The 24,230-nt window shown below is 43.4% G+C and overlaps 1 protein-coding gene across 1 annotated transcript in view; it reads left to right on the top strand.

Moving 5' to 3' along the window:
• Window positions 1–24,230, top strand: part of LOC121547387 (glutamate receptor ionotropic, NMDA 2C) — a 91,075-nt gene that overhangs the window by 7,706 nt on the left and 59,139 nt on the right. Inside the window, exons 2-4 of the mRNA XM_045209723.1 lie at window positions 12,661–12,886; window positions 13,005–13,141; window positions 13,334–13,432. Coding sequence (XP_045065658.1) covers window positions 12,673–12,886; window positions 13,005–13,141; window positions 13,334–13,432 — 450 coding nt within the window. The 5' untranslated portion in view covers window positions 12,661–12,672. The remainder of the gene's footprint in view (window positions 1–12,660; window positions 12,887–13,004; window positions 13,142–13,333; window positions 13,433–24,230) is intronic.

The raw sequence follows: 24,230 nt of genomic DNA, 5'->3' as shown, positions 1-24,230 counted from the left end.
TTAAATACAGTTATCCTCTCCCTCTGATTGCGAGTATGACGGAGTCATTACACGGAGCGCGATTCTTCACAAAATTGGATCTCAGGAGCGCTTACAACCTGGTGCCCATTAGGGAAGGAGATTAATGGAAAACAGCATTTAGTACCACCTCGGGTCACTATGAGTATCTCGTCATGCCATACGGGTTAATGAATGCTCCTTCAGTCTTCCAATCATTTGTGGACGAGATTTTCCGGGATTTGCATGGGCAGGGTGTAGTGGTGTATATTGACGACATTCTAATATACTCTGCTACACAAGCCGAGCATGTGGCCCTGGTGCGTCGGGTGTTGGGTAGGCTGTTGGAGCATGACTTGTATGTGAAGGCTGAGAAATGCCTGTTTTTCCAGGAGTCCATCTCCTTCCTGGGACATCGGTTGTCCGCGTCAGGGGTGGAGATGGAGATTGACCGCGTTTCAGCCGTGCTTAATTGGCAGACTCCCACCACGGTTAAGGAGGTGCAGCGGTTTTTGGGTTTTGCCAATTACTACCGGAGGTTTATCCGGGGTTTTGGACAGGTAGCAGCTCCCATCACCTCCCTGTTAAAGGGGGGCCCGGTGCGTTTGCAGTGGTCGGCCGAGGCGGACAGGGCGTTTAGACATCTGAAGGACCTGTTCACCTCGGTTCCGGTGCTGGCACATCCGGACCCCTCTTTGGCGTTCCAAGTGGAGGTGGACGCGTCAGAGGCGGGTATTGGGGCTGTACTGTCTCAACGCTTGGGAACGCCTCCTAAACTCCGTCCCTGTGCCTTTTACTCTAAGAAGCTCAGCCTGGTGGAACGTAATTACGACGTGAGGGACAGGGAGCTGCTAGCTGTGGTCCAAGCCCTAAAGGTGTGGAGGCATTGGCTTGAGGGGGCTCAACACCCTTTTCTCATTCTGACTGACCATCGTAACCTGGAGTACATCCGGGCAGCTAGGAGACTGAACCCTCATCAGGCTAGGTGGGCCATGTTTCTGGCTCGGTTTGTCTTTAAGGTCACCTATATAGCAGGGTCACAGAACGTTAAGGCAGACGCCCTGTCCTGGCAATATGACACAGAGGAGAGGTCCATTGAGCCCACTCCCATACTTCCTGAGTCTTGTCTGGTGGCACCGGTGGTGTGGGAGGTCGATGCGGAGATCGAGCGGGCGTTACGTACCGACCCTACTCCTCCAGAGTGTCCGGAGGGGCGGAAGTACGTGCCGCTCGAGATCCGTGATCGACTGATTTATTGGGCTCACACGTCACCCTCCTCTGGTCATCCTGGTATTGGCCGTACAGTGCACTGCCTTAGTAAAAAGTACTGGTGGCCAACATTGGCAAAGGACGTGAGGGTTTATGTCTCCTCCTGCTCGGTGTGCGCTCAGTGTAAGGCACCTAGACACCTGCCCAGGGGGAAGTTACAACCCCTACCCGTTCCACAACGGCCGTGGTCTCACCTATCGGTGGACTTTGTCACGGACCTTCCCCCCTCCCAGGGGAATACCACTATTTTGGTCGTTGTGGATCAGTTTTCTAAGGCCTGCCGTCTCATTCCAATGCCGGGTCTCCCTACTGCCCTACAAACTGCTGAGGCCCTGTTTACTCACGTCTTCCGGCACTACGGGGTACCTGAGGATATAGTGTCTGATCGGGTTCCCCAGTTCACCTCTAGAGTCTGGAGGGCGTTTATGGAACGCTTGGGGGTCTCGGTTAGCCTTACCTCGGGTTTCCACCCTGAGAGTAATGGGCAGGTGGAGAGAGTAAACCAGGATGTGGGTAGGTTTCTGAGGTCCTATTGCCAGGACCGGCAGGAGGAGTGGTCGGGGTATATCCCCTGGGCAGAGATTGCCCAGAACTCACTTTGCCACTCCTCTACTAATCTGACTCCTTTTCAGTGTGTGTTGGGGTATCAGCCGGTTCTGGCACCCTGGCATCAGAGCCAGATCGAGGCTCCTGTGGTAGATGAATGGTTTCGGCGCTCGGAGGAAACATGGAACGCTGTGCATGTCCATCTGCAGCGGGCTTTCCGTAGGCATAAGGCGAGCGCCGATCGCCACCGCAGTGAGGGTCCAGTGTATGCACCTGGAGATCGAGTCTGGCTCTTGACTCGAAACCTACCCCTTCGCCTGGCCTGCCGGAAGCTGGGTCGGCGGTTTGTGGGGCCATTTAAAGTCCTGAGGAGATTGAACAAGGTATGTTACAGGTTACAACTGCCCAATGATTATCGCATTAACCCCTCATTCCATGTGTCTCTCCTCAGGCCGGTGGTAGCTGGTCCACTCCAGGAGAATGAGATACGAGAGGCTCCTCCGCCCCCACTGGACATCGAGGGGGCTCCGGCGTACTCAGTCCGGTCCATCGTGGATTCGAGACGTCGGATGGGGGGTCTGCAGTATCTCGTGGAGTGGGAGGGGTACGGTCCGGAGGAACGGTGCTGGGTGCCTAAGAGGGACATTTTAGATCCCTCCCTCTTGACGGAGTTCCACCGGAGTCATCCCACTCGCCCTGCTCCGCGTCCTCCTGGCCGTCCCCGAGGCCGGGGTCGGCGCACGGCTGGAGCCGCGCGTCAAGGGGGGGGGGGGTACTGTCACGGATTCTGCCGAGGCTGCTCCTCCTCCTTGCTCGGGCAGGCTTCGGCGTTCGTCGTCCCCGGAGTACTAGCTACTGCCGATCGATGTTTTTGGTGTTTGTCTTGTGTTGTCTAGTTAGTACACCTGTTGCATATTAGTGTTGATTGTTTAGCATATAAGTTCCCTTGTTTTACGTTTGGGCTTTGTGTGTTATTGTTCATTGTCGTGTTGATGTTTGGCCTAGCTACTACTTCGGATTACGCATATGGTGTTTTTCCCTCCAGTGTTGGAGACGTTTGTTTTGTGCGTAACGCTCAGTAAAGTAGTCAACCTGATTCTCTGTGTCCTGCATCTGACTTCACTCGCTGCGTACACATCACCTCCTGACAATATGACTGGCTGTGCTATGTTGGCTATGTTACACTGTAGGATAGACTCAGCTGTTACAGTGGAGAGGCAGAGAGACACAGAGGGCATAATTATGATGAATGATACGACACAAAAATTAAGAACAATTTTACAAACTGTAATCTGGGGTATTATTTATTCAGATTGTGTGCATCTCATCAATCACACTGTCTCCGTCTAGGAATCCTTGACTGAGGGAGGGATGTAGGGAAGGAGAGAGAGAGAGAGAGAGAGAAATAGTAATGGATCCAATTCCCTCTCTCTGCTTCCCTACAGAAGAGTACATCCTATAGCAGTGGTCACCAACCTTTTTGGAGTCGAGATTACTGAGTCAAAATGCAAGCCGAAATGTACAGTTCAGAATTTTTTTAACATTACTTGCATTTTGTAAGCCTATACAACATTAACCTATTAAAAACAGTACTGTAGTAATGAGGTTTGTGCAGTAGGCTATAGGCCCAAAACATTATCACCGCATATTGGCTTTGCTTGAATATTCCTGCCAATGCATTGTTGTTCTCAGACCATTCAAAAAAAATAATCTACATTTGAGGTAGGATGCATGATCACACCAGTAATAGATCAGTTGTTGTATTACTTCTGAGGCACAGCTGAGTGAGCATACATTTTAATAATGAGCTTTTTAAAAAATGTCCTGGGCTAATGGAGCCTGCATCTGATGGTCAGTCTCAATGTCCCTCCGATCTCCCTTTCCTCCGCTGACACTGACCAAAAAGGGACACTGTCTTCCAGCTGATGGCGTAACTCGAGTCGCACTGCATTGTTTCTACCTCATGCACAAATTCATGTTGTTACTCCTATGACCAGAGAAAGTGAAATATTCCTTGATATAAAAAAAGATGCAAGCTGCTAATAATAACAACGCAAGCCTATCGATACACTTTCCTACTCATTTATTGCAGCTGCAGTGCTGGTTGTAGCGCTAGTGGAAGTAGGAAGAACGCACATTTCATGGCTTATAAAAGAGTTGAATAGAAAGTGTTGACAATGCTGAGTAAAAACTTAAACATGAACTCACTGATAAAACAGCAGCTCTTTGCTGTATTCATTGACAGTGTCTCTCTAGTCATGGTTTTAAAAGTTTAGAAATCTCACAGTATCAACTTTGCTGTAGCTTTCTTTTACGCCTGCTACGTTACTGCAGACACGGTAATCTGAGACATCCGATTGGCCAGTGGTAGGCCTACAGCACACTTGATTTGCTCCCCCCGGGAAGGCAGAGTTTGTACTGTCAGACATATGAAATGGTTCAAAATGTGAACACGTTGCCTACCTGGCGAGCAGGGCAGCTGAATCAGGTGCACCTACCGCTAACAGCGCGAGACGAATAAAAAAAATGGGAACGCAAGGCTTATCATTGGGTTTTCTACAGAAATGTTTGGCGATCGACTAGGAATGCCTTGGAGATCGACCTTTCGATCGCTCACAATCAACCGGTTGGTGACCACTGTCCTATAGCATATTGATATGACGATTGAAACCTCAATATATTACTTTGGCATATGTAGTGGAAGGATTTATTGTGGGGTCAGCTGTCATTGAGTGTGTTGTGTACCTCCAATCAAGTTGATTTGCAAATTTTCATCAACATTGGTGTCATATTGGCTTAGATGTGATGGTATGAAGATTTTAATTGAACATTGATCTTCAACCAATAGTATGGCATTGGTTGAAGCTCAATGTTAAACTAAAATCTCCCTACCATAGGACAGATATAAGAAAGCTCAGGAATAATTTTTTTATTTTTTGGACACTTATTTAACCTCTTATTTTTGCTGGCAAATAACTACCTCCATACTTCCATTTGTTTGTATACATTCAGACGAGTCCCATGACACTTGTGGAGGTCGTAGGTCAAAACGGAGAACACCATCGTGTTCGGACGCTACAGACATTTTTTTGTGAGAAGACTGATTTACGGGATGTCTCATGGTCTGGCAAAGACCTCTGTAGCTCTGCCATTTTTTATTATGTTACTTAGATTAACGCTCCGGTGCGTCAATAGACTCTTAAGGATTAAATACATACATAGGATGCATAACTCTGCAAAGCTTTAGGCTAGAAACAAGCTGTAAAAGGCACAAGAAAGATGTGGCTCTAGTGTACTGTACATGGGGATATCATTGTTAAGTCTCTATGGCTGAGTTATATGACCTTCAAAAGTCAATGACTTAAAACAGTTTTCTTTCAATGGGATTGAGTCATATTTTACAATGTAAGACTATCACAATCAATTGAGCTATTCACCTTCTGAAAAGTGCAGACAATTACTTTTGACTATCCATGGTAAATTCTACACATACTTTAATATGTATATAATTTATATACACTATCAGTCAAAAGTTTGGACACACCTACTCATTCAAGGGTTTTTCTTTATTTTCAATATTTTTTATATTGTAGAATCAAAAAATATTTTATATTTAAGATTCTTCAAATAGCCACCCTTTGCCTTCATGACAGCTTTGCACACTCTTGGCATTCTCTCAATCAGCTTAATGAGGTAGTCACCTGGAATGCATTTCAATTAACAGGTGTGCCTTCTTAAAAGTTAATTTGTGGAATTTCTTTCCTTCTTAATGCGTTTGAGCCAATCAGTTGTGTTATGACAAGGTAGGGGGGTATACAGAAGATAGCCGTATTTGGTAAAAGACCATGTCCATATTATGGCAAGAACAGCTCAAATAAGCAAAGAGAAACGACAGTCCATCATTACTTTAAGACACGAAGGTCAGTCAATCTGGAAAATGTCAAGAACTTTGAAAGTTTCTTCAAGTGCAGTCGCAAAAACCATCAAGCGCAATGATGAAAGTGGCTCTCATGAGGACCGCCATAGGAATGGAAGACCCAGAGTTACTTCTGCTGCGGAGGATCATTTCATTAGCGTTACGAACCTCAGAAATTGCAGCCCAAAAAAATGCTTCACAGAGTTCAAGTAACAGACACATCTCAGCATCAACTGTTCAGAGGAGACTGTGTGAATCAGGCCTTCATGGTCGAATTGCTGCAAAGAAACCACTACTAAAGGACACCAATAAGAAGAAGAGACGTGCTTGAGCCAAGAAACACGAGCAATGGACATTAGACCGGTGGGAATTTGTCCTTTGGTCTGGAGTCCAAATTTGAGATTTTTGGTTCCAACCGCTGTGTCTTTGTGAGACGCGGTGTGGGTGAACGGATGATCTCCGCATGTGTATTTCCCACCGTAAATCATGGAGGAGGAGGTGTTATGGTGTGGGGGTGCTTTGCTGGTGACACTGTCTGTGATTTATTTAGAATTCAAGGCACACTTAACCAGCATGGCTACCACAGCATTTTGCACCGATACGCCATCCCGTCTGGTTTGGGCTTATTGGGACTATCATTTGTTTTTCAACAGGACGATGACCCAACACACCTCCAGGCTGTGTAATGGCTATTTGACCAAGAAGGAAAGTGATGGAGTGCTGCATCAGATAACCTGGCCTCCAGAATCCTTCGACCTCAACCGAATTGAGATGGTTTGGGATGAGTCGGACCGCAGAGTGAAGGAAAAGTGCTCAGCATATGTGGGAACTCCTTCAAGACTGTTGGAAAAGCATTCCAGGTGAAGCTGGTTGAGAGAATGCCAAGAGTGTGCAAAGCTCTCATCAAGGCAAAGGGTGGCTATTTGAAGAATCTCAAAAATAAAATATATTTTGATTTGTTTAAAAATAAATTGGTTACTACATGATTCCATATGTGTAATTTCATAGTTTTGATGTCTTCACTATTATTCTACAATGTAGAAAATAGTAAAAATAAAGAAAAACCTTGTAATAAGTAAGGGTGTCCAAACTTTTGACTGGCACTGTGTATATATACATACTGTATATATATATAGCCAAGTTATCATTACTCATTGTGTATTTATTCCTTGTGTTATTATTTTTCTATATTTTTCTCTCTGCATTGTTGGGAAGGGCCCATAAGTGAGCATTTCACTGTTAGTCTACACCTGTTGTTTACGAAGCATGTGACAAATACAATTTTATTTTATTTGAACCTTGGTTGTCTGGGCACCAGAAGACTGTATAAGGCCGCTGAGTTAAAGTTTAGGCATTAACTCTTGGAGCTAAGTAAAGTCCAGATCTCAGGATTCATGCTACAGTTGGTCACCAAACCACCTCGGTTACACTGTCTATGTAACTGAGGTCTGCAGGGTGAGGTTACACTGTCTACTGTCTGTCTCTAGACATGCTCATATCCTGTCCTGTCCCACTCTCCCACACACTTTCTGTTGTTAATCCGTTGTGTCCATTACTGCCCAGTCCGGAGTGTAGAGATTATAGTGTTATCAAAACAATCGTGAAATAGACACAAATTTATCATTCGAAATTCATGACAGGCACACGAAAAACACATTCTTGAACAGTACACAATTTTCTTCATAACGACTTCCAATTTGTTGTGGTTAACGTTAGCAAGGTTAGCTAGGTGGGTAACCTTAGCTAGGCTAGGGGTTAAGGTTAAGGTTAGGGTTAGGGGTTAAGGTTAGGGGTTAGGGTTAGGTAACACGCTAGCTAAGTAGATAAAGGGTTAGCTAACATGCTAGCTAAATAGCTAGTTAAAAGTAATAAGTAGTTGCAAAGTTGCTAATTAGCTAAAAAGTTGTCCATCGTGATTCGAACACAAAACATTTGGGTTGCTAGACCTTCGCATTATACGCCCACCCATCCTCCCCGACCAATCTCCCTCCTATCGTTTCTGTCTTCAGTAACCTACTACCTTAATCTATGATTGAAATGCACTGTATACAAAATCGTGTGGTGGACACAAACATTTCTGATAAGTAATTTGTGTCTATTTCACAATTTTTTTTTTTTTTACAGAAGGTTGAGTGTATCTGCACCCAGCATCTCTGTTCTCCAGTCATATCCTCTAACTAACCCAAACAATCTCTTTTTTTCTGTTCTCCCTCCCCCTTGTCTGCCTTCTCTCTTTCTGTTTCTCTATCACTCTCTTTGAATGGTTATTTTGCCTTCTTGCTATTTTTATGTCATATTTCTCTCTCTCTCTCTCTCTCTCTCTCTCTCTCTCTCTCTCTCTCTCTCTCTCTCTCTCTCTCTCTGTGTATTTGGGCTCAGGTTGTGACTATTTTAGATCATATAACTGTAAAAACACATTTTCACGATTATGTATTTTTCAAATGAGAAAGAATGAGACCTTGTCTTCTATTACTGGCCGCCACTTTGCTCACCACTCACACACAGATGCTCACACCGGCACACACATTTGTGCAGGCATGCATGCACACACTTTTGACACATTGTATATGTTGAAAGCATTTCTTGTTGTCTGTGGGATTTTAAAATAGGCATCATAAACTAACCAGGCGAAGCCTTTGGCGTTTGATAACCTATACACAATCCCATTTCTGCTTCACACACTCACACACACATAAGCACGCACACGCATGCACACACACACACACGCACACACACTACTCCCTCTCCCCACACCATACACTCTCCTCTGTCAGATGTGCTGTTGGCGTGGTGTATCTATGCATAGCCTTGGGAAGATGTAATTTTTTTCTGCCTGCACTACAGACTGCTATATCGGTCTGCTAATACAGGACTAGTAAAGGCCCAGTGTACTACTTTCAACATTATATATTTTTTTCTTGTGATTTTTCAGGGGGTGCTGTAGCACCCCTACTTCCTGCGGCTACGTGTCTATGTAGTGACTGCTGGTTAATCCATCTGTGTGATCTCTGGTCATCAGAGAGGCCTTCATAATCACCTCACATCGCACATCCCCCATCTCCTATTTCTTTGTTCTAACACAGACCAAATGGCCCAATGTCTCGATGCTGGAATATTGTTGTTTTGGTGTGCAAATAATCAACGAGACTAAAAAACTAATATTGTAAGCGCTTAGAATAGAACTGTCATCAGACGTATCCTTTCAACTCTCTTTCAAGCCTCTCTTTTCTTAGGTGATTGTGTCTGTTTCCTTTCATATGACTTTGAATGCTCCTGCCTTTGAAGATGTGTACTATTTCACTCATGTCCCTGCAGTTGTTCAGCACTAGTTATTGTACAGTGTCTGAAAGGCCCAGAGTAAAGCCTGTCATCTGACTGAATAACATGGACATGAACAACCTGGGCAAGAATTCAATCATCTCATGTACCCTGTACAATCCCATCAATAGTCAACAGTCCAAATCTGCATGTACCACTGGATTACTACACATGTTTTTAGGACGTCCTTATCCAATGAAATTACAAAACTGATATGAACTAAGTTGTCTGGTAGCTTATTGTACATAGCCTACTGACAGTGTGTGTGTGTGTGTGTGTGTGTGTGTGTGTGTGTGTGTGTGTGTGTGTGTGTGTGAGTACTGAAAGTCAGTGTGTGTGTGCCGACACTGAGTGTGTTTAAATGTACGTACTGACTTTGAGTGCGTACGTATCAAAGTCATGCTGAGTAGCCACAACTACTTCCGCTGCTCCCCCTATGGACACCCCTCAATGGACAATTACCCTGCCCACACCCCAATGGACATTTATATTTATCATTGTCACAGTTGTAAAAATGTATATATATATATATATATATATATATTTATTATTGTTTCATTCACACTTACACTTTTGGAGCATTGAGCCTAAGAATTTAAATGTACACTGCAACTATATCTGTGACCCTGTACATGTATACATCTAATCTAATCTAATCTAATCTAAATAAACTGTTTCTAGATGGCATCTTGTAGAAAGGGGCTAGGCTAAAGTGTTAATGTCTGATGGAGGTCAGGCAACAGGTGTCAGTGTGCGTGTGTGTGTGTGTGTGTGTGTGGGAGATTGCAATGAACAAATACATAAATACTTAATCAAATGCACTGAAGGATAATGGGTTTTAGGGTCGTTCCACAAAATGAGTCCATTTCGGGTAGTTTAATTAGGTAAAAAATTTAAATTAATTAACATTCTGTCATGATGAGCACATGTTCAACTTACAGGTCCAATGCAGCTGAAATATCAGGCGGTCTTTTCAAACAGCTCTTAAACTAAAAGGGCATTATCCTCATTTTCACAATTTCACAGTATTATTCCAACCTCATAGTGTGGAAATATATACTGTATTCAGTGCATTCGGAAAGTATTCAGAGCCTTTGACTTTTTCCACATTTTGTTACGTTACAGTCTTATTCTAAAATGAATGAAATCGTTTTTTTCCCCCTTATCAATCTACACACAATACCCCATAATGACAAAGCAAATATCATTTAAAAAAATGTTTTGCAAGTGTATAAAAAATACGAAACTGAAATATCACATTTACATAAGTATTCAGACCGCTTACTCAGTACTTTGTTGTTGAAGCAGCGATTACAGCCTCAAGTCTTCTTGGATATGATGCTACAAGCTTGGCACACCTGTATTTGGGTAATTTCACCCATTCTTCTCTGCAGATCCTCTCAAGCTCTGTCAGGTTGGATGGGGAGCATCGATGCACAGCTATTTTCAGGTCTCTCCAGAGATGTTCGATCGGGTTCAAGTCCGGGCTCTGGCTGGGCCACTCAAGGACATTCAGAGACTTGTCCCGAAGCCACTCCTGCGTTGTCTTGGCTGTGTGCTTAGGGTCGTTGTCCTGTTGGAAGGTGAACCTTCGCCCCAGTCTGAGGTCCTGAGCACTCTGGAGCAGGTTTTCATCAAGGATCTCTCTGTACTTTGCTTCATTTATCTTTCCCTCGATCCTGACTAGTCTCCCAGTCCCTGCTGCTGAAAAACATCCTCACAGCATGATGCTGCCACCACCATGCTTCACCATAGTGATGGTGCCAGGTTTCCTCCAGACGTGACGCTTGGCATTTAGGCCAAAGAGTTCAATCTTGGCTTAATCAGGCCAGAGAATCTTGTTTCTCATGGTCTGAGAGTCTTTAGGTGATTTTTTGGCAAACTCTAAGTGGGCTGTCATGTGCCTTTTACTGAGGAGTGGCTTCCGTCTGGCCACTCTACCATAATGGCCTGATTGGTGGAGTGCTGCAGAGATGGTTGTCCTTCTGGAAGGTTCTACCATCTCCACAGAGGAACTCTAGAGCTCTGACAGAGTGACCGTTGGGTTCTTGGTCACCTGCCTGACCAAGGCCCTTCTCCCCCGATTGCTCAGTTTGGCCGGGCAGCCAGCCATAGGAAGAGTTTTGGTGGTTCCAAACGTCTTCCATTTAAGAATGATGGAAGCCACTGTGTTCTTGGGGACCTTCAATGCTGCAGAAATGTTTTGGTACCCTTCCCCAGATCTGTGCCTCGACACAATCCTGACTCGGAGCTCTACGGACAATTCCTTCGACCTCATGATTTGGTCTTTGCACTTACATGCCTTTCCAAATCATGTCCAATCAATTTAATTTACCACAGGTGGACTCCAATCAAGTTGTAGAAACAGGATGCACCTGAGCTCAATTTCGAGTCGCATAGCAAAGGGTCTGAATACTCATGTAAATAAGGTATTTCTGTTTTTTATTTGTAATATATTTGCCAAAAAATCTAAAAAGCTGTTTTGGCTTTCTCATTATTGGGTATTGTGTGTAGATTGATGAGGAAAAAAATAATTTAATCAATTTTAGAATAAAGATGTACCGTAACAAAATGTGAAAAAATGGAAGGGGTCTGAATACTTTCCGAATGCACTGTAAATTACAGAAAAATCACATTTTTGACTGCACTGGGCCCTTAATATGTTTTCCCATCTAAAAAAAGACTATAGTAAGTGCCAAATAAAGTAACAGGGTTGACTGTAACAGGTTTGATGTAATCTTAGCTCAGCCATAACTCCCATTGTGACAGGGGAATGGAAGCTTGTTGTGTGCAACAGGGAGGGGATATTGAATGCAAGCTTCACCCAAAAATGTAAATTGGTAAAACATTTCTTGCCTGTCTATCTATGGGCAACAGGGTTGACATGTTATGCTCGATGTGCTCAGTTTTCCACCACAAAACATTAGAAAAGGGACAAAAAAGAGTACAACCAACTCACCTGCTTTTACACTATGAATTTACTATTAGATGTTCAATGTAAATTATAATAATACTTTTTTTAAAGGAATAGTTTCACCATATTAAAATGAGAGTTCAGTTCACGTAACAGGGTTGACCTGAAAATGAGTTTTTGTTATTATAATTTTTTTATGAATCACTAATCACATTCAATCAATTATAATTCTCAGAAAAGACTGTCAAAGCAACAAAATAACCAGGGCTTTACAATTATGGTGAAAAATATGGGGTTAAGTGGGTAAAAATCTTCAGACAACTCACAGAGAGCGCACAGAGGGACATTAGCTAATGTTTATTCATATAAAGAAATCTGATTTATTGAATTGTCCATGTGGTCTATATTTTAGGGCACTTCATTTAATATAACAGGCTTTTAAAAACCTAAATTGGTGCACAATTTCTTCTTAAAATATCAAAGGGACGCAAAAGGGACTCGTTTCGTGGAACGACACATCAATTGTCATTTGACAAAAGCTGCTTGCATGTCTGACTAGTGCTCTCCATTTCTCTCCCTCTCCAACCCCCTCTACCCCCTCTCTTTGAACCCTCTGTCCCACTTTCACCTCCTCCCCCTCTCCATATCTCTTTCTCTCCTCCTCTTCCCCCTCTTTCTATCTTTACTCCTCTCTAGGCAGTAAGGCGCTGACATGGCTGTTCCTCCAGGACAGCCACCTCCTTCTCCGCAATCTCCTCCTCTTTTCCTCCTCTTCCTCCTCTTCCTCTCCTCCCCTCCTCCCCTCCTCTCTCGCCCTCTCATCCCTCATCCCTCTATTAACGTGGCGGTGGTGTTCTGTGGCTCTGCTTACCAGAATGAGGTCAGGGGTCATTTGAGCAGAGAGAACTTCGCTGATCTTCCCCTAGGTATGAACCTATACCAGTTTTGCCACTGTATGTTCTTTACATTAATACTTATGTGCTCTTTACAATGTTCACTTTGGAGTGCAACATTCTTTCTTCTTCTTCTTCTTCTTCTTCTTAGAAGTGAACCCGGTCACTGTTCTGGTTAACGACACCAACCCTCGTGCCCTGCTGACGAGTCTCTGTGAAACTATGGCGACAGAGAAACTGCATGGGGTCGTGTTCGAGGACGATGTGGGATCAGGAGCTGGACCTCAGGTCAGTCAATCGATCAATCAATCAATCAATCAATCAAGTTAACCAAGGCGGAAGGTTAGCTCAGATACTGACCTCTGTCCTTTGGGGATATTGAAAAAACGGGATAGATATGAGATGGCAGAGGAGGTGGTAAAAGTTAATCTATATGTTGTGTGTATGTATTTGACTATCTCCTGGACCTAATAAAAGCAGTTGGCAGAAGTGGCTCAGATCCTAGACTTCCTGTCGACTCAGACAGCTCTGCCCATCGTTGGCATCAGCGGAGGATCTACCGTCGTCATACCTCACAAGGTAAGACAACACATAATACTGTATCTATACTCAAACTACCACACAAATCACAACTAACCCTAGCATAACACATAATGTAGTACTAACACTCCTCTAGGTACCACATAATGTGAGACAAATCACCTATACTGTATAGCCCTCAAACTCAACTCTGGACCTTGAAGGGAGTTCCACTGCTTTTTTTCGGTCTTTCCCTCAAATCAGGGACTGATTTAGACCTGGGACACCAGGTGGGTGCAATTAATTATCAGGTAGAACAGAAAACAGCAGTAGTCCGGACCTCGTAGGGTAAGATTTGATACTCTGCTGTACAGGGTACCAACTCAAACACCTACAGACAGCAATGCAACACCACAACACCACTACAGACATGCTGTTTAACACCAGTCTGTAAGTAAATGTGTGAGTTCTGTCTAAACATGCAGCACAGAGCAGGGATGGGAAATAGAAGTATGTCTTCTACCTCATCTCCATCAACCTTTATCAGATAATAGCTTGGAAAGAGTTGTTCTGCTAGGAAACAAGCAGGAAATAATTCTGAGAATTAGACAGAGATGAGAAAGATGAGAGTGATCTATACCTCAATCAGTCATCCTATACAGATAAATACAGACACATTCTACCGTGATGATGTGCACAGTGTCTCACAGTAATGTGTTCAGACAGACACATTGAGCTTGATGCTTAGAGTGTAGAGAGATCATCGATCATCAGATCACTTCTGGTTCTGTAATCGTTGAAGTAGCCTGATCACTACAGTTTCCGCTGAACCTCACACTGTCCTCACCCTCTCTTCTTAATCTTCACTTTTTCCCTCCTCTTGTCCCTAACTCATCCCTCACCCCTCCTCAAACTTATCTTCCCACTTTCCCCTACTATACCTCCCTCTCATCTATCTCTCTCATCACTCCTTCCTTCCCCTTCCCCTTTTCCTCCCCTCCCCTCCCCTCCTTTCCCCTCACCCAAGAGATGTGAGGCGCTAACACCTGTCATCAACACCCTGTATTTATAGTATCAACAGTAGCACTCACACACATACAGTGCAGACACATTCACTCACACAAAAACACACACACACACACACATACTCCCTCTCTCTCTCACTCACGTGCCCATGTCTAGTCTGATGTTCAGTTTTAGCAGGGAATTAGTAAAGAGTGGTCGAACACTTTAGACAAGTCAATGAATAGAGCAGCACAGTGTTTCTTCCTATTCAAACAATTTACCACATCGTTTAAAACCAGTGATGCTCCCGAGATGGTGCTCTGCCCTGGTCTGAAGCCCGACTGATGCACATTTAGAATCGATTTTGAAGTAAATAAATATATTAGCTGAGCATTAATCAAGGATTCCAAATGTTTTGCTAGGCAAGAAAGTTTAGAAATAGAGTGATCATTATTAAGGTCACAAGGGTCACCACCTTACCGAAGACCAAAACAAAGAAAAAAGTCACAAAATGTCGTCATAATATATGCACGAACTGTTCCGAACTGTTTCGGATGGGAAGCATGCGGACGCCTTAAGCCATCCCTGTGATCGGGTCTGGTGACTCGTGTATCTGTAATTTAATTTAATTTAATTTAATATAAGTAAGGTACGGTGGAAGTTCGTGGAAGAGGGCTTTATAAACAAAAAGAGATTAGTGGATCGATCTACAAGATTTAAGAGAGGGCCAGCCCACTTTCTGATATAGGATGCAATGATGTGTACTGAACCTGTCACCTGTAATAAAGCTAAGCGCGTTGTGGTAAACTGCAGCTAATGGTTTCAGTGTAGTGGCAGCTGCATTCATATAAATGGTGTGATCTGTTTCTAAAGAAGAGGCCCATTTTTATTCCCAACTTCTTAACTAACTCATCCATATGCTTTTTAAAAGATAACTTTACGTCAATCCAGATCCCCAGATATTTATAAGAAAACTTAATGTACTTGGTTTTATCTGCATTAAGTATCAATTTCAGTTCAAGCAAAGGCTTTCTGCAAAGCCACAAAGGCAGATTGCAGCTCCGAAAAAGCCTGGTCATCCATGGGGGCAATAGCATACACAATAGTGTAATCTGCATACAGGTGTATGCTACAATTCTTTGCAGATAGACCAATATTTATATAGAGAGTAAAAAGTACAGGACCTAAAATCGTCCCCTGTGGGACACCTTTCGTAAAATATCAAGGAAACCTTGGCTTAACGCAATCAGAAAATACACATTATGTCCTGTCTGTCAGGTAGTTTTTATACCAATTACATAGCGCATGATCCAGGTCAATTTCAGACAACCTTTGAATCAGTAAAGAGTGGTCGAACGCATTAGACAAATCAATGAATAGAGCAGCACAGTGTTTCTTCCTAACCAAACAATTTACCACATTGTTTAAAAGCAGTGATGCTCCCGAGATGTTGCTCTGCCCTGGTCTTAGCTGAGCATTAATCAAGGATTCAAAAATGTTTGCTAGGCAAGAAAGAGCGATAATTATTAATGTCACAAGGGTCACCACCTTTGTAAAGGGGGAGAACATGGGCAGCCTTCCAGACCTTATTGATAGCACCAAAGCCAATCGTTAAGTCAAAAATTGTGTCAGTGATTAAGTGGAGCAGAAAGCTGCAGCAAGAAGGGGTCAAGCAAATCAGCCCCAGTGGATTTATTTTTTTACATCAGTCTTGAGCAAGGCATTTAGTACATCACAAAATTAAAATGGAACAAATTAAAATAATGGTTCACTAATAGTTGACAGGGTTTCCATAGAGCCAACTAAAGGAGCGCAGTCGTCTGTCTGAGCAGGGTCAGTTAAACCATTATTTATTTCAAATAGTCCTTAAGAGTCTAATGACACACCCATGCGTCAATCTAAGTAACATAATAAAAATCCCCATCAAAATCCATACGTTTAAGCTAGAGATATTCGTCAATTATTATTTAATTTTTTTACCCTATTTTACCAGGTAAGTTGACTGAGAACACGTTCTCATTTACAGCAACGACCTGGGGAATACTTACAGGGGACAGGATGGGGGATGAATGAGCCAATTGGAAGCTGGGGATAGTTAGATGGCCATGATGGTATGTCAGACCATGAGACATCCCAAAAATCGGTCTTCTCACGAAAACGTCTGAAGTGTCCAAACGATTTGGCCTACTAACGAATGAGACTCTCACAAACACAATGGTTTTCTCCGTTTTGCTCTACGACCCCCACAAGTGTCACGGGACTCGTCTGAAGGTAACCCATACAAATGAATGGATGTATGGAGGTAGTTTTGTGCCAACAAATATAAGGGGTTCAATATCTGTAAAAAAATATATATACATTTCCTAATTCCTTATGATTTATTTGTTGACTGTCTTTTTTGTCATTTATAAATGAGTTATTCAATATGTTTCTATGGGCTATAGTAGTAAAGGCCAAATTCAATATTTTATCCCAAAAAAAATTTAATACATTTTTTAGACCTAAAGGGATCCTAAAATTCTAAATAAAATAGCTAAATGATCCATGGTATGACCATCTTAAAATAATTCCATATGTTAGCTTAGTAAAACCTTCCCCCTGATTAAATGCATCACTTATCTCTCTTTGTTCAGTAATGATGCCAGTACCAGACAGAACTTGCTTAGGCAGCGAGTGGGTGGATCCCTGCTACAAACAAATGCATATGTTGGCATAGGGCTAAATGTATGATAAATAATGCAAACTTTTTGGGGATCATGACACTTAGAGAACATGATGCCACAAGTGTTGATTTCACATATATAGTAGCTACCCCTCCCCCTTTTTTCAGTATATCACACCTGAAAATGTTGTAGTCAGCAATTTCAATGTCCTTATCCATGATTAAACCATTGAGCCAGGTCTCTGTGAGAACCAGAATATCAGGGTTCGTGTCATATACCCAGACATCAAGAAGGTCCATATTTGACATCAAGCTTTGCACGTTTATGTGTAACAGCCCAAGCCCTCTACATGCTTTGAAAACTGAGGGGGTATCCATGTTTATGGTATTTTAAATAATAGCACTGGAAGAACTGACCACAGTGGGCTTCCCATTTGGGCTAACAGTAACAGAGCTAACATTGGAATTCAAATGTATGTGCACAGGAATATTACTGACAACAATGCTGGGAATATGTAGCAGTACGATGATAACACTGTGAAATAGTGGGAATGTGAATAATTACCTGAGCAGGGGTTGGGCTGTTGTTGAGTCAATGTTTTAGATAGAAAGGCATCAAACAAAAAGACATGATGGAGCTATTGAGAGACAGTGATTGATTGAGTGGAATTACATCAGTCATAATCTGGTGTCTATATGAAGCTGTAGCCTACTGACAGAAGTCAGTACTTTAGTTCAACTGAGTACAGGCTTAACTGAATGAACAACAAAGACAGAATGCAATATGACATTTTATTGAACAGTTTGGGGAATGGCCTCGCTTCCGAGGTAAGATCCTCGGAGACAGATGATGTGATGGCAGGTAGCACAATGCTGGGCTGATGGCAGTGAGTGTGTGTGTGTGTGTGTGTGTGTGTCTGTCTATGTGCTTGTGTGTGCGCGTGTGTGTGTGTGACACAGTCAGCCAGCGGTCTCTCAGAGCTCTGCCACTCTATTAAACACTTAATTAGACCCTTTAGGAGGTAGAGACTCCCTGCTGCCCCTGTCACTCTCTCATCTATTACACTCTCCCTATCTCTACTCCCTCTCTATCTGTCCCCTTCTTTCTCCGTCTCTCTTCCACTCTATGTTTCTTTCTCTCTCTCTCTTTCTCCCCCTCTCTCCTCCCCCGCTCGCTCGCTTTCTCTCTCTCTCTCTCTCTCTCTCTCTCTCTCTCTCACTATCCCCTCTCGTTTTCTCTTTCTCTTCTCCACTCTATCTCTCTCCCTTTCTTTTTCTCCTTCCCTCTATCCCGCTCTCTCTCTTTCTTTCTCTATCCTCCCTCTCTCCATCTCACACTCGCGGATAGCCTGTGAGTGAGTATCTGGCTCTATCTGTAATTAGAGTATAGATAACCCTTGTCTCTTCTTTAACAGGGTCTAATTGACAGCTTGTTAAAGACTCTGAGAGATGAGTCACTCACTGACACACAATCAGCCCTGGCTCTTAAAGCTAAGGTATTGCTTTGAGACATCTCAAAGGCCTTTGTCTTAGAAAAAATGGTGCTATCTAGAACCTAAAAGGGTTCTCCGGCTGTCCCCATAGGAGAACCCTTTGAAGAACCATATTGGTTCCAGGTAGAACCCTATTGGGTTCCATGTAGAACTTTTTCCCCAAAGGGTTCTACATGGAACACAAAATAGTTATACTTGGAACCAAAAAGGGTTCTACCTGGAACCAAAAAGGGTTCTCCTATGGGGACAGCCGAATAAGCCTTTTGTCTTTTTTCTAAGAGTGTGTACAGAGACAGCTAACAGGCCTATGTCTAAGACAGTGTAGAGAGGCAGCTAGAATATACATGCAGCTCTATGAGACAAAACAGCTGAAAGCCAAAGTGTTGAGAGACAGCTTTCTTTATAAGACACACAGTAATAGAGATCTCCACCCTCTGACGTCTGTCTGTCTGTCAAGAAGACATGACAAGTTTGGCAAGAATGAAACTGGACACTGAATAGAAAACAACATGAAGTAGATAAAACTCTTCTGATCCACCCTGTTCATATCTAGGCTGATCTACTCTATAGTCCCTGGTCTTTGATAACGCTACAACGAAACTCATGAGTAGGGTCTCTTACAACAGATTAAGATTAAGATAACTTTATTGGTCAATTGCACCCAACCGAAGGTCCAACCAAAATTGTACTTTCACTTTTAACCCAACCCCTCCGAAAGACACACATACACATACAGTTGAAGTCGGAAGTTTACATACACTTAGGTTGGAGTCAATAAAACTCGTTTTTCAACCACTCCACAAATTTCTTGTTAACAAACTATAGTTGTTGCAAGTCGGTTAGGACATCTACTTTGTGCATGACACAAGTCATTTTTCCAACAATTGTTTACAGACAGATTATTTCACTTATAATTCACTGTATCACAATTCCAGTGGGTCAGAAGTTTACATACACAAAGTTGACTATGCCTTTAAACAGCTTGGAAAATGTAATGGCTTTAGAAACTTCTGATAGGCTAATTGACATAATTTGAGTCAATTGGAGGTGGATGTATTTAAAGGCCTACCTTCAAACTCGGTGCCTCTTTGCTTGACATCATGGGAATATCAAAAGAAATCAGCCAAGACCTCAGAAAAAAAATGGTAGACCTCCACAAGTCTGGTTCATCCTTGGGAGCAATTTCCAAATGCCTGAAGGTACCACGTTCATCTGTACAAACAATAGTACGCAAGTATAAACACCATGGGTCCACGCAGCCGTCATACTGCTCAGGAAGGAGACGCGTTCTGTCTCCTAGAGATGAACGTACTTTGGTGCGAAAAGTGCAAATCAATCCCAGAACAACAGCAAAGGACCTTGTGAAGATGCTGGAGGAAACAGGTACAAAAGTATCTATATCCACAGTAAAACGAGTCCTATATCGACATAACCTGAAAGGCCGCTCAGCAAGGAAGAAGCCACTGATCCAAAACCGCCATAAAAAAGCCAGACTACGGTTTGCAACTGTACATGGGGAAAATGTCCTCTGGTCTGATGAAACAAAAATAGAACTGTTTGGCCATAATGACCATCGTCATGTTTGAAGGAAAAAGGGGGTACTTGCAAGCCGAAGAACACCATCCTCAATCCTATAGAAAATGTGTGGGCAGAACTGAAAAAGCGTGTGCGAGCAAGGAGGCCTACAAACCTGACTCAGTTACACCAGCTCTGTTAGGAGGAATGGGCCAAAATTCACCCAACTTATTGTGGGAAGCTTGTGGAAGGCTACCCGAAACGTTTGACCCAAGTTAAACAATTTAAAGGCAATGCTACCAAATACTAATTGAGTGTATGTAAACTTCTGACCACTGGGAATGTGATGAAAGAAATAAAAGCTTAAATAAATCATTCTCTCTACTATTATTCTGATGTTTCACATTCTTAAAATAAAGTGGTGATCCTATTTGACCTAAGACAGGGAATCTTTACTAGGATTAAATGTCAGGAATTGTGAAAAACTGAATTTAAATCTATTTGGCTAAGGTGTATGTAAACTTCCGACTTCAACTGTAGCTACATATACAGGTTTTGGAGAGGTGCGGAGGGCTGCCACACTGGGCGACCGGGAGCAGTTGTTGTGGGAGGTTAAGTTCTCAAGGGCACAACGGCAGGCAATGGCATCTAGGATTTGATGCGATCAACCCTCCGGTTGCCAACTTATTTCCCGCCAGAATCAGATTTTTCCCCGCTGGCTCGCCTCTCTAACCACTACGGTACCTGCAGGTGGGGAGGGAAGTGTGTGTGTTTCTGTGTGTGTGTGTGATCCTATTCACAGATAAAAGGGTTCAATTGCGCTTGATTATCAATGGCCCTGATGATGTAGATAATGATGAGGAGGCATATCGTTGATGATGTCTTTGGTGTGTTTAAAAGGACCCTGCTATTCAGTCTCAGCCACCTATTTCTGGTTCCTTTTTTTGTCCTTTATCCTCTATCCCTGATCTATCCATCACTAAACACGGAATGATGAAAGGAAGATGAAAGACAAAAAAAAAAAGGAAAGGAGCTGAATGTCTTTTGTCAGGTTGTGCATGTATCAATCAAATGATCAAGAGGGTACGATATAGAGGGGGGAGGAAGACAGAGTGCGTGTGTGTGTGTGATCGTATATATTCTGGCTATTGGTGTGTGTGTGTGGGCGTGCTTGCCTGTGTTATTATATGCTTTCTTTGGTGTGTGTGTGTGTTCGATCATCGCAGTCGTATATGCTTGCGATTTGTGTGTGTGTTTGTGTGTTTGTGTCCGCGCGCATACGTGCGTGCCTTTGTGTTTCCCGGGCTATGAGTCATATCTGTTGGTTGTGTTCAGTAGACAGTGGTGTATCCAGATGTTGTGTTGAGGGACTGGTACACCTGCTAACATCAGTATCTCCTAACAAGAGAGAAGAATACTCACATAACAGCGTGATAAACACTCATAAACACCTACCGTAACCCAGCCAGGGCTCCATGGAAAATAGCTCTGGTCTATCCAGAAACACATGGTAATCATAATAATGGTCATAGAGTGGAACAGTAAAAAAAACTGTATGTAAGCAGCTATTGACATGAATGTGCACCAGTATGGCTTACACTTTCTGTTTGTGTAAACTGCAGTCTAATATTAGTCTCTTTACTTGTTTGACAGTATTGAAATGATATATACAGGTAGCTAATTTGGATGTTTAATGATAGTGTGATGCAATGATCAAGACTTCAACATTCATTCTTTTGTAACATTATTATTATTATTATTTATTTTTTAACAATACAAAACATCCACACACAAATGACAACATACAGACTCACACAAACATCCACAAAATCCCCCCTGCCCAGACCCACCTGTTCACACCCCCATCTCCAGCGCCTGCATCACTCTCCACCACATGGCCTCAAACTGCACCATTTTGTTTCTCTCTGTCGCCCACACACTTTCAACATTTAGATAATAAAGCATTTGACCTTTACATTGTGTTAACGATGGAGGATTGGTTGATTTCCAGTTTTTAAGTATATGTTTTTTCAAGATGATTGACGAGAAATGTATCGTCCAACCAATTGGGTATCTCACTGCACCGTCATATGCCATGTCTTGAAATATTCAGACAGAGTGATTGAAAGGATATTTACATTGTAATACTTCTGACAGACAACTTTCTAACTACGCCCATAACTTTTGGACTTTATAGCATTCCCAGAAGGCATGGACTATTGAGGCATTGTTAGTTTTAATCTTAAGACATGATTATGCCTTTGTGCTGTAGAAATTGTGAATGTTGTATCTTGTGCAATAAATGCTATGCATTAGTTTATAGTGGATTAAGCTTACATTTTCGTTAAATGTAATTTCGTTAGTTATGTTCCAACATTCCCTCCATCTTGTGCCAATATCAGTTTTTTAAAGTCTTGGTTCCAATAGTTAATATTTTTTTCTAAGAGATTGTCAGTTGGATAGGCTGTCTGCAAAGGTTTTGTATATCTTATCATATTAATATCCTTTTCTGACTCAAATAGGATTCCCTCAAGACTGCTCTGATATCCAAAATATTTAAAATCAACATTTCTTGATATTAAACTTTTAAGTTGCATGTATTCGAAAGTATCTACATTGGTCAGTCTAAAATAGCTTTTTGGTTTCTATGCCTTTAGTTTTCCATGTGGACCAATTTATCGATGAATTCTGAAAAGCTATACTGTCACGCGACGTGTATGCGGTCAGCGAAGTCAAACGCAGGACACAGAGTGGCTGGCAACGTACTTTACTTGAACACAGTAAAACAACAAACCTCCAAACAGGGAGGAAAACACAAAGACCCGTAACACAAGACAACTGCCGAAAATGACAAAGAACAATCACACAGAATAACCAATGAGAGACAGGGGGTAATATAGGGATACAATCCAACATAATGGGAAACAGGTGTAAACAATAAAGACCAAACAAGACAAACACCGAAATATCGATTGGCAGCAGCTAGTACTCCGGGGACGACGAACGCCGAAGCCTGCCCGAGCAAGGAGGAGGAGCAGCCTCGGCTGAATCCGTGACAGTACCCCCCCCTTGACGCGCGGCTCCAGCCATCCGTGCGCTGACCCCAGCCTCGGGGACGGCCAGGAGGACGCGGAGCAGGGCGAGTCGGATGACTCTGGTGGAAATCCCTCAACAGGGAGGGATCAAGGATGTCCGTCCTAGGGACCCAGCACCGTTCCTCCGGACCGTACCCCTCCCACTCCACGAGATACTGCAGACCCCCAATCCGACGCCTCGAATCCACGATGGAACGGACTGAGTATGCCGGAACCCCCTCGATGTCTAGTGGGGGCGGAGGTGCCTCTCGTATCTCATTCTCCTGGAGTGGACCAGCTACCACCGGCCTGAGGAGAGACACATGGAACGAGGGGTTAATGCGGTAATTAATGGGCAGTTGTAACCTATAACATACCTCGTTCAATCTCCTCAGGACTTTAAATGGCCCCACAAACCGCCGACCCAGCTTCCGGCAGGGCAGGCGAAGGGACAGGTTTCGGGTCGAGAGCCAGACCCGATCTCCCGGTGCAAACACCGGAGCCTCACTGCGGTGGCGATCGGCGCTCGCCTTTTGCCGCCTGATAGCCCGCTGCAGATGGACATGCGCAGCGTTCCATGTTTCCTCTGAGCGCCGAAACCACTCATCCACCACAGGGGCTTCGATCTGGCTCTGATGCCAGGGTGCCAGGACCGGCTGATAACCCAGCACACACTGAAAAGGCGTAAGATTAGTGGCGGAGTGAGTTTTGGGCTATCTCTGCCCAGGGGATATACCCCGACCACTCCTCCTGCCGGTCCTGGCAATAGGACCTCAGAAACCTACCCACATCCTGGTTTACTCTCTCCACCTGCCCATTACTCTCAGGGTGAAAACCCGAGGTAAGGCTAATCGAGACCCCCAGACGTTCCATAAACGCCCTCCAGACTCTAGAGGTGAACTGGGGACCCCGATCAGACACGATATCCTCAGGCACCCCGTACTGCCGGAAGACGTGAGTAAACAGGGCGTCGGCCTTTTGTAGGGCTGTAGGGAGACCTGGCATAGGAATGAGATGGCAGGCCTTAGAAAACCGATCCACAACGACCAAGATCGTGGTGTTCCCCTGGGAGGGGGGAAGGTCCGTGACAAAATCCACCGATAGGTGAG

Source organism: Coregonus clupeaformis, chromosome 31, assembly GCF_020615455.1.
Source record: "Coregonus clupeaformis isolate EN_2021a chromosome 31, ASM2061545v1, whole genome shotgun sequence".
In the NCBI taxonomy this organism is placed as follows: domain Eukaryota; kingdom Metazoa; phylum Chordata; class Actinopteri; order Salmoniformes; family Salmonidae; genus Coregonus; species Coregonus clupeaformis.
Note: the sequence above shows the minus strand (reverse complement) of the source record. Positions and strands in the feature narration are given on the sequence as shown.